Source organism: Gadus chalcogrammus, chromosome 22, assembly GCF_026213295.1.
Source record: "Gadus chalcogrammus isolate NIFS_2021 chromosome 22, NIFS_Gcha_1.0, whole genome shotgun sequence".
NCBI lineage: Eukaryota > Metazoa > Chordata > Actinopteri > Gadiformes > Gadidae > Gadus > Gadus chalcogrammus.
The window spans coordinates 10,509,327-10,524,326 of NC_079433.1; the positions used below are offsets into that span (position 1 = coordinate 10,509,327).

General features: G+C 48.6%; 1 protein-coding gene across 1 annotated transcript in view; it reads right to left on the reverse strand.

Annotated features, from left to right (window-relative positions):
• The window catches only part of csmd2 (CUB and Sushi multiple domains 2), a 279,455-nt gene that overhangs the window by 24,942 nt on the left and 239,513 nt on the right, over positions 1 to 15,000 (reverse strand). The window contains exons 54-58 of the mRNA XM_056582350.1: positions 8,827 to 9,000; positions 8,515 to 8,688; positions 4,599 to 4,787; positions 3,861 to 4,034; positions 1,579 to 1,761 (exon numbers count right to left, since the gene is read on the reverse strand). Coding sequence (XP_056438325.1) covers positions 1,579 to 1,761; positions 3,861 to 4,034; positions 4,599 to 4,787; positions 8,515 to 8,688; positions 8,827 to 9,000 — 894 coding nt within the window. The remainder of the gene's footprint in view (positions 1 to 1,578; positions 1,762 to 3,860; positions 4,035 to 4,598; positions 4,788 to 8,514; positions 8,689 to 8,826; positions 9,001 to 15,000) is intronic.

The following is a 15,000-nucleotide window of genomic DNA, read 5'->3' on the forward strand; positions in this document are numbered from 1 at the left end:
ATCTCATCCACCCTTCCTCCTCCACCCCCCCAGCTATAATGACCAGATGTAGCCTTGCCTTGAAGTGCGTGCCAGACTAGAGCAGGTGGGGCAGCATATGAGATGCCACATGAGGGGGGAGACGGAACGGAGAGAAGGTAATGTTAGGAGAGAGTGAGAGGGCAGGGCGGTGCGGTACGGATGAGGGTTAGGAAAAGTAACAGTTTGTGTCCAAAATAAATCAGGGTAGATGTTAGGGTAGATGTTACGAGAAAAAGACACGAGGTGGGTAGAGAAGTCCTTTGTGTGGCCGCGGAATAACAGGTGAATATGTGATTAAAGGTCTTCCTTTGCAAAAAGTTGAATTAGAATGGAATTGGGATGTTTATCTATTGCCAAAGCAATTTCAGAGTAAAAAGCCTTCACGTATTTGGATGAGACTTCTGAGGAACTTTGTTGTAGAAATGAAGGCAGTGGATCAGAGTTTTCAAGGTGACACCGGTGACAACAGTTTGTGAATGTTGAAATACATGCTGCCCTTTTCTGTGTGCTATCATTCTTTTCATATTTATTTTAGAAGTTGCTGTACATCACTTTTCTAAATATTTCATAGTCTCAATGCGTAACATTTCAACTAGCCCACCGGTTAGAATTGACCTGAACACATCTGTAGTCATTGCTGAACAATAATGAGCTCAATAATGTTAACAATAAAATCGGACCCTAAAACTGACTTATTCTTCAAATAAAAAGTGTGTTTTCTTTACAAGAACCTAACTATCGACACTTCAAAATCCCCTCCCACTCAAGCCAACCACACGGCCGAGCTACGGTGAGTCAGTAGAGTGAGATTGGGGGGACTACTGTTATTGAGTTTTTAGAATTCTAACTGAGAGGGGCTCAATCTTTCACCTTGGGACTTTAATGGGGGCTCTGTCAAAGACCGCTGCTGCCCATTATTGATGGTCAATAAGAAAGTTATGTGGTGGGCGTATGTGCACTTTTAGATCCAGATAACTTTATTGTACTCGACTTGAATAACCTACCTCTAAGCTTCTAACTCTAGCCTGCTCTCCACCTTTCCTCTATCATTGTTTGTCCTGTTTCTCCCACACGGTTTGCCCTGCTTTGCTCTGTTTGCTGGGTGACATGGGTGTGCTAGAGTGGAATATTATGGGGAAGAGAGAAGGACTCTTGAGAGACTCAGAGCAAAAGCCCAATAGCCCAGGACAAGCTGAGTGGAAATCTGGTAAAAGTCGCCAATACACAATGAAACAATCTAGGAATGAGTGTGTGCAGGCAAGTGTGTTTCAGTCTGGTGTTAGTGTGTGTGTACGTATGTGTGTGTGAGTGTGCTTATGTGTGTTTACGTGTGTGCCCTTGTGAGTGTGTGTGTACAAGTCCCCTATTGATCGCCTCATTGGAAAATATTATTTCCCATAGGATCAACACGCAAAAAAATAATAAAATAAAAATCCACCACTATTTGGCGGGAAGAGAACTCCTCTACACATACACACAACTAATTCACTTAAACACACAAACAACACAAACACACAAATCCCCCCCCCCCCACCACTCTGAACGTGTGTGTCTCACCGTGGCACTCGGGCTGGGTGCCCACCCAGCTCCCATTGGCCAGGCAGGTGCGCTCCTGGGACCCCCTCAGCACGTAGCCCGGCTCACAGCTGAAGCGCACCAGGCTGCCCGGCCTGAACTCCTCCCCCAGACGGATGCCGTGGAAGGGGACGCCCGGGTCGCCGCACAGCCCCGCAGAGTCCCCTGGATGGTCGGACACACCACCGAGGAAACAAAGAAACGCATGAGTGATGATACAACAATACGCCACATGTTCGGTATGAGGTGGGATAACCACGACGCTCTCAGGTGGCAAAGATTATATTAATTTTAGTTTTCAGTAAACATGCATGACAATAAATAATGATTAGAAGTATGATTTCCATTGCTCATGTGGCAAACCTCATACTATTAGGTTTTCAATGAGCAATGAAATAAAAAGCAAGTAATAAAACATACACAAATATAGTGACTTGATGTTTATGTTAATGTTAAATATGAAATATCACATGCATGACCTGTTCGTATGGCCAAGCCAATTATATTTAGTTTACCAATACAAATAAGCTAAAGCTCATTTGATGGTGCATGCCCATTATAACTCCCTGTCCACATAGATGGTGTTCTCCCATTAAGTCACGCTTATATAAAACGGTACCGGCAGCAGGAAAATAGCCAACACTAATAGCATTAGGATTATGATAGATCAATGTACACAAATAAAGTATACCAAAATAGAGACTTCATTTGAATTTGTTTGTACTATGATGGAGACCTCGTTTGACTCCGTTCCAAATAATCACAAGGCATTTAGTGATCCTGCATATTGCTTTCCAATACTGTTTTTATAGTGCTCTGAGTGAACACAACTTTAATAGCGCTTAGCTCAGGAAGTGAGGGAGATGGCCACGAGAAGCTGGATTTTATAGTCGACAGAGAGAAAGCCAGCAATCTCCGGGATATATGAACATCATGAATTGTGACATTAAACTGTCAGGATGAATGTTTATTGTTGTCTTGTCTCGTCTTGCATCGGTTCATAAGTGTGTGTGTGTGTGTGTGTGTGTGTGTGTGTGTGTGTGATAGAGTGTGTATTAATATGTGAATGTGGCTGTGTGTATGTGTGGTGGTATGTGAATTTGTATGTGTGTGTGTGTGTGTGTGTGTGTGTGTGTGTGTGTGTGTGTGTGTGTGTGTGTGTGTGTGTGTGTGTGTGTGTGTGTGCGTGCGTGCGTGCGTGCGTGCGTGCGTGCGTGCGTGCGTGCGTGCGTGCGTGCGTGCGTGCGTGTGTTTGTAAGAGAACGGCCCAGAGGCATCGACCGTGTGTGTAACAAGTGTGTTCGTAGTCTTTCCTCCACAGTGCTTCCTCACGTCTCCTGGGGCCTTTCGCTTTTACTTTCGACTGTTTAAACATGTTTACATGTAGACATTGTTTGCCCCGACACTGACCATGGTGGCTTAACATGTAGGAGGGAAATGACCGCACACACAGACCTTGTAGTATATATACTTTGACTTTTTATACGTGTTAACATGCACTCATTGTTTGCTCTGCCACTGACCACATAGGCCTAACACGGCGGAGAAAAACAATCAAACACACACGTCTTGTATGAAATAAACTTGCAGAGCCGTGTGTGTTTGTCTCTGTGGAGGAAGAGCTAAAGTCTATAAGCTATAAGTAATAGTTGACCTACCGACTACAATGGAGACTCCCCCCTTCCATCCCTGCGTCTATATGGGCCAATGGAATCGTGTTTATAGGGGATTTGCCCTTGAAGGCCTTGGACTGCACTCTATGGGTCTACCGCTGAGCTTGTGACCTACCAACAACCACCTCCCCCACCAGCACCCTAAAGCTCTTTATTTGCAGGCCCCGGAATTACAAGGGGCGTCTTGGGTGCTACGGGAGGGTGGTTTTACATCTGAATTAATCAAGTGCTAAAGGTACAAGAGGTTGAATAGAGGTTGGGGGAAATGAAGCAAAGTTCAGCAGGTAGCTCGCATTTCCAATGAACTGAGCACACCCTCCAGCACTCCCGGACTCACCCCCGCCTCAATCCCACTCCCTCCTCTTCTTTTACCCTTTAATTGTGTCTAAGTCGATCTTCCACTCAAAGTTAGCCCTGGCCTTCAGAACAAAGTGACACATTCACCGAACATTTAATCTGGGAAAAAACATTTATCGTCTTTAACTGAATTTGCCATCCGGGAAAGATAAAGTTCACGTGTTTTTTTTTATGGTTTCCGAGACATTATCCAGGAGAGCCCAGACGATACATTTCCCGCCTTTTTTTTTTTACCGGAGCAGTGTGGCAGTGATCCGCTCCAATGGCCGTCCAGCTGGCACATGCGCGTGGTGTTGCCGACGACGATGCGCTGGCCGATGCAGCTGAAGCGGATGACGGCGCCCACGGTGCGGCGGTCTCCGGAGATCTGGGCGTAGGGGGGCACACTGGGCCGGTCGCACAGCACCACTATCCAGGGGGACAAGACACACCAGAGGGGGTACACAGGATACAAGCCAACGATAAGTGTTATGGGGCCGCTGCCATATATGGGGATTGGCTCTGTGATCGTGTCAACGAGCTACCGGAGGCTGGTTGACACGGAAACGGCCCTTGTCCTTTCGCTAGGCACACATACGTAAGTTGACTTGTAAACGGTTACAGGGCTCAATAAAGATGGGCATTAGCAATCCAAAAAACGACAGGCAGTTAAACGAGAAATGGCTTCGCTTTAGAAAATCCTACGATAAACGCGGCCACTGATCCAAACAACTCCATGAAAACCCAAATTTATTTTCCCCATTAACGACAGCGACGTAGGCGGGCGGAGCCCATAAAGACATTATAACATAACGACGTGGCATAAAAACTCCCCCAAAAAGTTCCAAAGCTGCCAAGAATCTATTACTTTTTCCAACAATCCTCCTCCCCCATCTCTCTAGATGCCCTTGTCAGCCGCAACCTTGTCGATAGTTTTCCGAAGGGCACTGCGGCCTCCGCAATGAAGGAGATAAAAGCAGTCTGGACACTCACGCAGGCACTTGGGCAGCGAGCGGTCCCAGGTGCCGTCCCCCTGGCAGGAGATGGAGCTGGTGCCCAGCAGGTAGTAGCCCGGGTTGCAGCGGTACGACACGGCCGTCTGGAAGCTGTAGCGATGCGGCCCGCTGGTCACCACCTGCCTGTCGCTGTTATCAACCTTGCCGGGCTCCGTGCAGTTCACGACTGGAGGAGGAGGAGGAGGAGGAGGCGATGGTGAGGGGTGGAGGAGGAGGAGGAGGAGGAGGGGGAGGAGGAGGAGGAGGAGGCGATGGTGAGGGATGGAGGTGGAGGAGGAGGAGGAGGAGGTGATGGTGAGGGATGGAGGTGGAGGAGGAGGAGGAAGAGGAGGAGGTGATGGTGAGGGATGGAGGACGAGGAGGAGACGGTTATGGATGGAGGAGAAGATGGTGAGGAATGGAGGAGGAGAGGGTGAAGGAAGGGGACGAGGAGATTGTCAGCGAAGGAGGTCATGGAGGAGATGGTTAGTGATGGAGGAGGGAGAGGATAAGGAGATAATGCAAGAGGGGGAGAAAGGAGAAAACAGCGGAAGTGGGTGGAGGAAGGAGAGATTGAGAGCGCGATTAAATAACAAAGCGCATGTGTAGAGACACAAACAACAGGTATACTCAAGCAAATGCACTTCATTTAGTATCCTTTGTGTCGGTTTCATTCTGAAGGTATGCCATACAATGCCATACATTTTTCCACAACATCCAAACCCCTACCTAAACCCATTATCCACTGCCCATCCCCTCATTGAGAGTTGCCAAAATCCTCTCCCCCGCAAACCGCCTCTCCCTCCACCTCTCCTTTGGCTGTCAGGCCCATTCCTTCATCCATCCACCCCCTTCTATCTGTCCAGATTAAGTATAGGAGACTGTGGAACCAAACATTTGCTACCTTGCCATCCAGTCTTTTGCTCGTAGAGAGAGGGAGAGAGTTGGAGCGAGAGACAGAGATGGGATCAATAAAGAGAAAGATAAAGATGGAGAAGGAGGAAGGGACAGGGGAGAAGCAAGAGATGAAGATAAAGATTGGGGAGAGAGATAGAGAGAGAGAGGGAGAGAGAGAATGAAGGCTGAGAGAAGGAGAGCGATAGGGGAAATGGAGCAAGAAGAAGGAATAAATAGGGAGAGAGGGATAAGGGAAAGAGGGAGAGATGGATAGATGGCTGGAGAGCTCAGTGAAGAGGAGGAGCGGAAAATAAAAGCTCAAAAACGACCAACTAACACATTGTTTTTCCCATTGGGGAGAACCTCGTCAATGAAGTCAGATGAACACTTCTCACTTCTCCCCCCAATAAATTCTGATATACTGAAACATTAACAGGCTATTCACAGCCCCCAACGTGTATGTGTGTGTGTATGTGTGTGTGTGTGTGCATGCATCTGACGTGTGTGTGTGTATGCGTGCGTGTCTATGTGCTTGTGAGCGTGTGTGTGTGTGTGTGTGTGTGTGTAAGCATTTGCATGTGTGCGTGCGTCTGACGTGTGCCGCTATCTAGCTCTTGGCCGCTAACCCATCCTCATTCAAGCGCCCACGTAGACATTTGCCCTGCCAACGAGCGTCGCCCCCTATACCGCCCCCCTCCTACACCACCCCCACATCCGTCCGTGCATTCCCTTCAGCCAAAAATTAAGCCATTGTATACTTATGTGACTAAAAGCACTCTCTCTCGGCTGTCGAAGGGCTAAATCATCTCTCAATTACCTATTTTAACGGATTCCCTGCAGTTGGAGTGCCGGCTAACCCGCGGTGCTTTCATTGTAAACTCTTGCCGCGCTACCAGGCACAGTCAAGAAAGGGCAGTCTATATTTTCCTTTTTTAAGTACACGAGCCAGCACAAGAGCTTAGCATGTCTAGGTCAAAGCAGAGGCAGGAACCTCACAAGCCGTTCCTACCGTCAAACAACCTGACCTCACCTCAGACAGAACGCTTTAAGAGAGATAATGTGGGTAAAATAATGGAGGGGAATTTATATTTTCCCTTCCCCGGCCTCTTCTCCCCCCTCTTGCTGTTCCCCCAAACAGCTGCTAAGGGAGTTGTCGCATGTATTTATTCCTTCATCGTTGCATTGTTTTCCACGTGTATGCCTTCATTTGCCGGGACGTCAGCAGAAGACACAGAAAAAAGCCATTGTTTAGAAAGGGGCCGTCTTAAAACCTGAATGTCGTTGACGTTTTGTGTTCTGCAAGCATCTCGCACGACATGAAGGGAGAGCAAGGGGAACGTGTCAGAGTCCATGAACCGCGCTGATATCTTCCTCTTGGCACCTCATGTTTGGGGAGGTTTTTTTCCGTAGGTAAGCGAAGGTTCAGAGTCAGGACACCGGGAGTGTGCGCGATGCACGCGCTCACGGCTGTCGAATAGGGCTTGAATTACTGTAATTAAGGTGATAAATGTGATTGACGAAAAAAAGGGACCACTAAGCAGCTTACGCTTCCCTGCACGGCACACAAGAGTATAATACGCTATCAAAACATCAACGCAAATCCTAGCAAGCCCACTCACTCACTTGTGTGAGCGCCCACACATACACACGCTCACCAAACACACACACACACAGACCAACTGCATCTAGAAGTCAGCTTCGGTATGGCAACCAGGCAATGCTAATATGGCGTCTACAGCCGCAGAGCAGTTTGAAGAATGCGTCGTCTGGGAAGAGAAATCTCATCTGCTTATGCATGCCGGCTCTGAATACACTCAACTGACACACACTATCTCAGAGACTCTCTGATATTTTCAAACTTTTTTTTCACGCCAACAGAAGGCCAAAAGCCCCACACAGGCTCCAAACGTCCTCATGTGAAGCGAGGTTTTAAGGCAATGCCTCATTGGACCCGTTCACCGGCCCCGGACCTCGTAGCAGCGGACCCTGGCGCTTCAGCGGTAGGGCCTGGACACGTCTCTTATCGTTTAAAAAACCTCGGAAGAAAAACAAAATAAAGAATGAATCTGCGCAGAACTGGGAAGTTCGCGGGGCACTTCCCCTCCCTGAGAAAATGCAGCGTTTGTATCGGAACCCGAGTTCAAATTAGGAGGCACGACGTCTCGGAGGTCCGCTCTCTCTCTGCTCAAGGACCCCGGCAATTGCTTTTTCGTCCCCGTCCTTTATTGTTATTACCTTAGTTTTGTTTCTCTGACAGGCCCCGGCCAGCTTTGGGGCATAATAATGCAGGCCCCAGCTGGGGAGGGACCGCATCAAATAAATATTAACCTAGAAGGCCTCGCAGACCTTGTTCGGGTTCAGAACAGGTAATTAAATCATCCTGCCGCCGTCTCTGATTTTTTTTCTCCCGGTTTGAATTTCCACTAATATGCTCTTTTTAGACCCTTCCTCCCCCCTCTGGGTTGTCTCCATCCACTCATTTCCGCTCGCCCGGATGATTCTGCTCGCCTCGGTTAATGCAGGGGGAGGAGGACGTGACCTTGTGTGGGGAGTGTAATCCACATACCCACCCACCCACCCACAGAAACATACCTGATACCCACACAGGGATCCTATCGTCTGTTGAAAGCACAGTCACTTCATTTAGCGCAGAGTCAGTCACCATGGCTGGTTACGGCCATGCATATAAAGCATAAAAACGGCAAACAGGATTCCAATGCCTTCACGCCAAAGGCGTATGATATATATGATACGCACCAACACACAAGGGGGGGAGGCACCATTAGGCAAGAAGTCACAACCAGCGGCGGCAAATTCAAATTCCCCAAGACAAATTTGAATGAATGCTTGGCTTCGTATCCTATCACACACACACACACACACACACACACACACACACACACACACACACACACACACACACACACACACACACACACACACACACACACACACACACACACACACACACACAAACGGACACACGTGGGAAAGAAAAAATGCAGTCACACGCTTACTTTTACACCTGGGGAGCGGGTTGCTCCACTGCCCGTTGGCCTGGCAGGAGGACTTGCCCGTCCCGTGCAGAACATATCCCGTGTTGCACACGAAGCGCACGGCGTCGTTCAGGTTGAACTGGGTGCCCTGGGTCAGCCCGAAGGTGGGGTTACCGGGGTGACCACAGGTGATGGCTAGCAAAGGCACAATGGAAGAAGTTGCGATGTAGATAAATACACATTCTTTTTTTGGTTGTAAACCTGGATGAACAGTTCCGGTTCGAGACCCGAATCATAGCTGAGTAGGGGGGGGGGGGGGGGGTGGGTACTTACGGACACAGACGGGGGTGTTGCCAGACCAGCGGTGGTCCTGTTCACAGATGCGCACCGACACGCCGATGAGCCGGAAGCCCGGGTTGCACTGGTACACCACGCTGCCCCGGTAGTTGTAGTTCTCCCCGTTGATCTGGCCGTTCACGATGGGCTCGGGGTTTCCGCAGTGGCCAGCTTTAGGAGACACAGTAAAAGTATTATGTCTTCATCTGTTCGCATTAGCCCTGAGGCGCAGGCAGACACATGGCGAGTGCTCTGCACAGCGGCCCCCTTTGCGCAGTTAGTTTTTAAATGTACGCCCCGGCAAAAACAATATGGTATGTGACTCCCAGCAGGATGGGGGAAACCACCGGCTCATTAATGAAACTAAATGGTGTTTTTTTATGTGAGTCACTTCGGACACCATCTGCTAAATGACTAAATAGTAACTTGGCAGCGAAAACAGAGTTTCCCCTTTTGGAAGCACACATGGTGAAGCATAACCCGGTAGCGGATCATCCTGCGGATCTCACCCAGGCACTGGACCTGGGATCCACTCCACAGGCCGTTGGACATGCACTCCCGCACCCGGGAGCCCACCAGCGTGTAGCCCGTGTTGCAGGAGAAGATCGCCGTGGCTCCGTACACCGTCAGCGTTCCGATCTTGTGTCCGTTCGGTGGCGTGCCCAGGTCTCCGCAGGCGATGACTGGGGCGAGAGAGAGAGAGAGTGAGTGAGTGAGTGAGAGAGAGAGAAAGAGGGAGAGGGATGGAGACGGAGAGGGGGAGGGCGAGAGGGAGAGGGGGAGAGGGAGCGAGAGAGCGAGAAAGAGAGAGAGAGAGGAGAGAGAGAGAGAGAGACAGAGGGAGAGAGGTGGAGAGGGAGAGGGAGACGGAGAAAGAGAGCGAGACAAAGAGTGAGAGAGACAAAGAGAGAGGGACAAAGAGAGGGACAGAAAGAGAGTCGAGTCATTGAATAACAGAATCAATCATGTCTTCTTATTGATCGATCATCTATGGTGGAACGGCCACAGTCGATGTGCACTTGGAGGTTATTAAAGCCATTTGTATGCATTATGAGTTCGGCGAGAAAATATTTTTGAAGTGAATGCATATTGGTACTGTTTGGATGACGCATCAATCAAAGCTAATTCCATTTTGTGGTTTGCGAAGATCACACTCACTCTTGCAGGCTGGCCGAGGATCTGGGTAGTCCCAAGTGCTGTTGGCCTGGCAACGGATGACCCTTCGACCCCTGTAGTAATATCCCAGGTCGCAGATGAGCATCATGAGGGCATCATATTGGTTTTGAGTGCCGTAGATGAGTCTCCATCTTCCGTGATCCACGGCAGAGTGGCTGATGTCCTGGCAGGAACCCGCTAAAGGGATGGACGGTAAACCACAGGACAACACACACTGAAAACTATATCTAGTATGCATGGGAGTAGACTGTTTATATAATACCATAATTTACATAATGTCTATGCATGTTTCAATCGATCATGTGACTATGCATGGGTTTACTGGGATGATTTATTTATGGGATGCGCCATCTTAAAAGCAATTTATATTAATGATCGCTGTATATATGCTCTATATACTCTGGAATATGGTCTGGGATACCTATTTTGGAAAATAAATGTATATGCACGTCTTTATTTACACGTCTATGAAAAGCTTAATTAGCTGTGGACTAATTCCTACACATCATTTTCTACCTATCAGTTCATTCTGTACAAATGCCCTGCTCCAACTGAATTACTTTTGCATTCAGCTGGGAAACATTGCCTCGATAATCAATGGAAGTATCTCCACGGGCAACGAACGCAATGCGTCAGACGGCGCTGACCAAACAAAAGAAATCGCTAACGCTCGATGGCGCTAGCTTAAAGTCACCACTTCCCCTCGTCATTATACATTGGTTCCAATGTTAAAAAATAAAGTTTTGGCAACTCTCCCCACGGAGCACAGTAGAGAGTGGACCTAGCACTGATGAAGTTTCAGCAGGGGTGAGGAAGACTTACGCATGCATCTGGGCGGGGCCTCGATGGCGCTCCACCGCCCGGACTCCTGGCAGACCACCGAGGTGGTGATGGGCCCCTGGAGCCTGAACCCGGGGTTGCACTGGTACTGGGCCCTGGCTCCCAGGGTGAAGTCCTGGCCCAAGATGCTGCCGTTGACCGGTGGCACCGGCATCCCGCAGGACAGCACTGGGGGGGAAGGCAGCGAGTGAGAGAGTAAATGCACCTTTTTCTTTGTTTATTGTTGTTTGAAATACACCTGAGATGCTTCGGTGGTTTGTTGTTCCGACCGTTTGATGCCAAATTGAAAACATCTGCGTCGCGGAAATATGTGTTTGTTTTTCCAGGAAGGGAGCCCATACTAATAAACCAGCGTTGTACCCAGAGTTCACCCCCCACCAGTCCCAGTATAGAGTCACACCTGCTGCTTGAATACACTAGACAGTGCTGCACAGAAAACATCGGCTTCGTTCCGATACGCCCGATGGTAAATACTGGACTCCAGAGCCAGCGCGAGTATTTTATGCTGGAGAGCTGCACCTGCTGCTGTTTTGACCAGACTGTGAGTGGATGCCCGACCGACTCACCGTCCATCGTGAATAGCAAATACTAGAGTCCCCATGCAAAATGGAGGCCGCTTTTTCTCAGGTATTGTCCGGTATGGTGGATGGTTTACACACAAGGATGATACATGTCAACTTGGTTTACAGCATGTACCCATCTTTTTATCTTCAGATTATCTTCTTTTAATTTATTATATATATATTTGTATGGTTGTTTGATGCCTTTATGGACCAGAAAATATAGAGAGACAGGAAAGTGGCTTGAAAGAGAGAGGCAATGACATGTATCTGAGGACTGCAAGTCGTAAAATAACCTTTGAGTTTGTACAAGGCACATTGGCTACGTGGTTAACACACACGTGGTTAGCTCATTAGCATCGTGCCACCAAGTCTACCCCCTAAGATTACCTCCAAGGTTTTTACTCAGAAAAAGACTTTGCATCTTATGGAAATCACTACAAATGATCAAATCAGCGGGTGAGCCCCAGTAAACATAGTAGACGCAAAATGCGAGGCTGTTATCATCCCTCATGGGTGCATCATAATAATCGTACACTGCTGTGATCTTTATAATGCCAGAACAATGTACTGAAACAGATTGTCGGAGCGATTGGCATAGAAAACAAAAGCGTCAGCTGCAAGAGTCCTTTATTCCGCCCCCTTCCCTTCCCCCCCCCCCCCCCTGTGCAGTCAGCAGTGTGCGACACAAGTCTCAACCGTCAACTTTATTAAGACGAGATTAGGGAGACACATTCGCAGCTTCCGCAAATATGTGTGCAGTCGACCGCACTGAAGGTCAACAACAGGGTCTATCCACCGTGCGAGGGAGGGGGGGGGGGGCAGCTCACGGAGCAGCGCTTCTCCCCCTACAACCGCTTACTCTCCTGCTCCCGCTTTGACCCCTGTCCGGCCCCGCCCTCCCGGGTTACCTTGGCAGAGCGGCACCGGGGCGTTCCACTGGTAGATGCCCTGCTGGTTGCGGGTGCAGGTTGCGCTGCTCTGGCCCACCAGGCGGAAGCCCTGGTCGCAGCTGAAGCGCAGAGTGCTGCCCAGCTTGGTGCCGGTCAGGCTGTGCACCGTGCCATTGAAGGGGTTTCTGGGAGGGCTGCAGTACGCCGCTGTGGTGGAGAAATAACACGCTTTGTCGATGGTGATATGGTGATGGCGATCAAAGAGGTGGATAAAAACACATTTCTGTTCAAACTTTGAATATGGAAGGAGGATTCTGTCACTGTGTTCGAGGTAAGATATTATAGAGGAAACTGCCGGTCTTCCTGTCTTGGGTGGCAAGACAGAAAAGAGCCAACATTAATTAAAGTCTCCTTGCCCAGATCTTATTTTAATTAGCAAAGATGACCGTGAGATCAATATGAGTAAAGGTCAAAGAAAATTGAAAGGAAAGAGGGAATTGAATGAGATATGAATGTCCTGCAAATGTACCTTGAATTCACCAGCATTAAAGAACAGAACACCACATTCTTTAGGACTACTAAAAACGATGCCATTCTTGTGATATGCTCAGGGCCGGTATGACATTAAGAGCAGCAGGGTGTGTGTATGTGTGTGTCTTTGTCTGTGTGTGTGTGTGTGTGTGTGTGTGTGTGTGTGTGTGTGTGTGTGTGTGTGTGTGTGTGTGTGTGTGTGTGTGTGTGTGTGTGTGTGTCTGAGGGGGTGTATAATAGGATGCTTGGAGGACAAGGACGTGTTAAAGCATGCCATCCATTACACTTAATCTCTAGGACCACATTACATCTCTATAAAAATGCAAATTATGCCCAAAACCACCCACATCCTCAAAATGAAAACCTAACTACGGTTGGGTCGGGCATGCAAGCGCCAAGCACAGACAACAACTAAATGTATCAGCCATCAATGTTGTCACCTGAATAAAACATAGCCAGCCTTTTTTCTAGTTATAGTTTAACATAACACAAAAAATGAAAAACCCTCTGTTTGGACCAATTTTGGTACTGTTGAGGGAAACATTGGGTAAACCTATCATTGGCTGTAGAACAATTCCTTCACAGGGGGTCGGACTGCATCAGTTCATCACCTTGGTAAACCCACAAAGGAATCCTGAACAGACATGGCGCCTTGACCTTTTATCAAACCATCTGTTGTCTTGACTTTACGGCCTTGACGTTCACTAGAATAAGACTTAGTCCGAGGCTAGCTTCAAAACAACAGGATGTTCATAGCCTTGCTGTTGTGTTGTGGAACACCTCCATCCTGAACGGTGGTGGTGGAGTTTGTCTGGCACACTCTTCCTCCGTCAGTCAGTGTAAAAGACATCCGTGGAGGCCCCCCAGCGCGCTCGTTCACTTCTCCCCCTTGTTCTCCCCCTCTCTTCCCCGCTCTGTCTCTCCATCTGTCTGCTTCTGTCTGTGGAAGGTACAGCCCGTCCCTTCTGCAATCAGGCCCTTCTGACGCAGGGGGAGAAGCAGATTCTTGTGTCACCAGGCAAATGGATTGAAATGGATAATAGACAGGAAAAAGGGGACGAAGGGAGGGGGGAGGGGGATCTTGGTGTGCGTGTGTGTGTGTGTGTGTGTGTGTCTGTGTGTGTGTGACTATGTGTGTGCATGTGTGGGGGGCATGTGGGTTGTGTGTGGCTGCAATGGAGTGAGGGAGAGACAGAGACAGAGAGAGACAGAGAGAGAGAGAGAGAGAGAGAGAGAGAGAGAGAGAGAGATTAAGAGATGAAAAACTGGAGCGGGATAGCCAGACTGACAGACAGACAGCCAAGAGGGACAGACAGACTGGTGGAGGAGAGAATCTTCAACAGGTCTTTGGGGAGGACGGGGCTGAACGCACATCTAAATGAGGCGAGTGAGTGACGTGGAATGAAAAAAAAAAGAAGAAAGAGAGAGAGAGAGAGAGAGAGAGAGAGAGAGAGAGAGAGAGAGAGAGAGAGAGAGAGAGAGAGGAAATGGCAAGTCAGAGATGGGGAAAGATAATGAGTATGGGGGGGGGGGGGGGCTGGGCAGAAAGAGACTGCAGGGATCGAGGGAAGGCTCACTAAAGCAGTTGATGGAAGACAGTTCAATAGGTTTCAGCGAGAGTGAGAGAGAGGGAGAGAGAGAAAGAGAAGAGAAAGAGAGAGATAGAGAGAGGAGGTGGGTGGGTGGGTGGAGGAGGGGGGTGGTGGATTGATAGAGAACACAGCTGTAGATGTAGGATCTCCCGCACCTTCTGTTATCCCACTTCGAACCAATCCACACGTAGCCTGACATCGGGCAGACCAATTCGCAAAAGCGTGTTAGCCTTGAACTTCTCAGTTCACTTTTGATTTCCAAGGGGCATTATCAAGAGCTACAATTGGATCGTCCTACAACCAATCAGAGCAACAAAACATCTGACATGGTGCTGAGCAAAACTTTAAAAAATCCTATCGGAACTACAGGGAACACACCTTTCTTACAAACAAAAGCTTGAAGTGCAATCGATATATACCCTTTAGTGAGTTTAAAACTGTCGCGAAAGCCAATTCAACTTACTGTTCCACAACAGCGGGAGCCATTTTTGTAGTTTTTACGAAAAAGCCTTTTTTGTACACTCATCGCATTGAACCTGCCCCCTATTAGATAACGGTTCAACGGTTCTGAATGGTCCT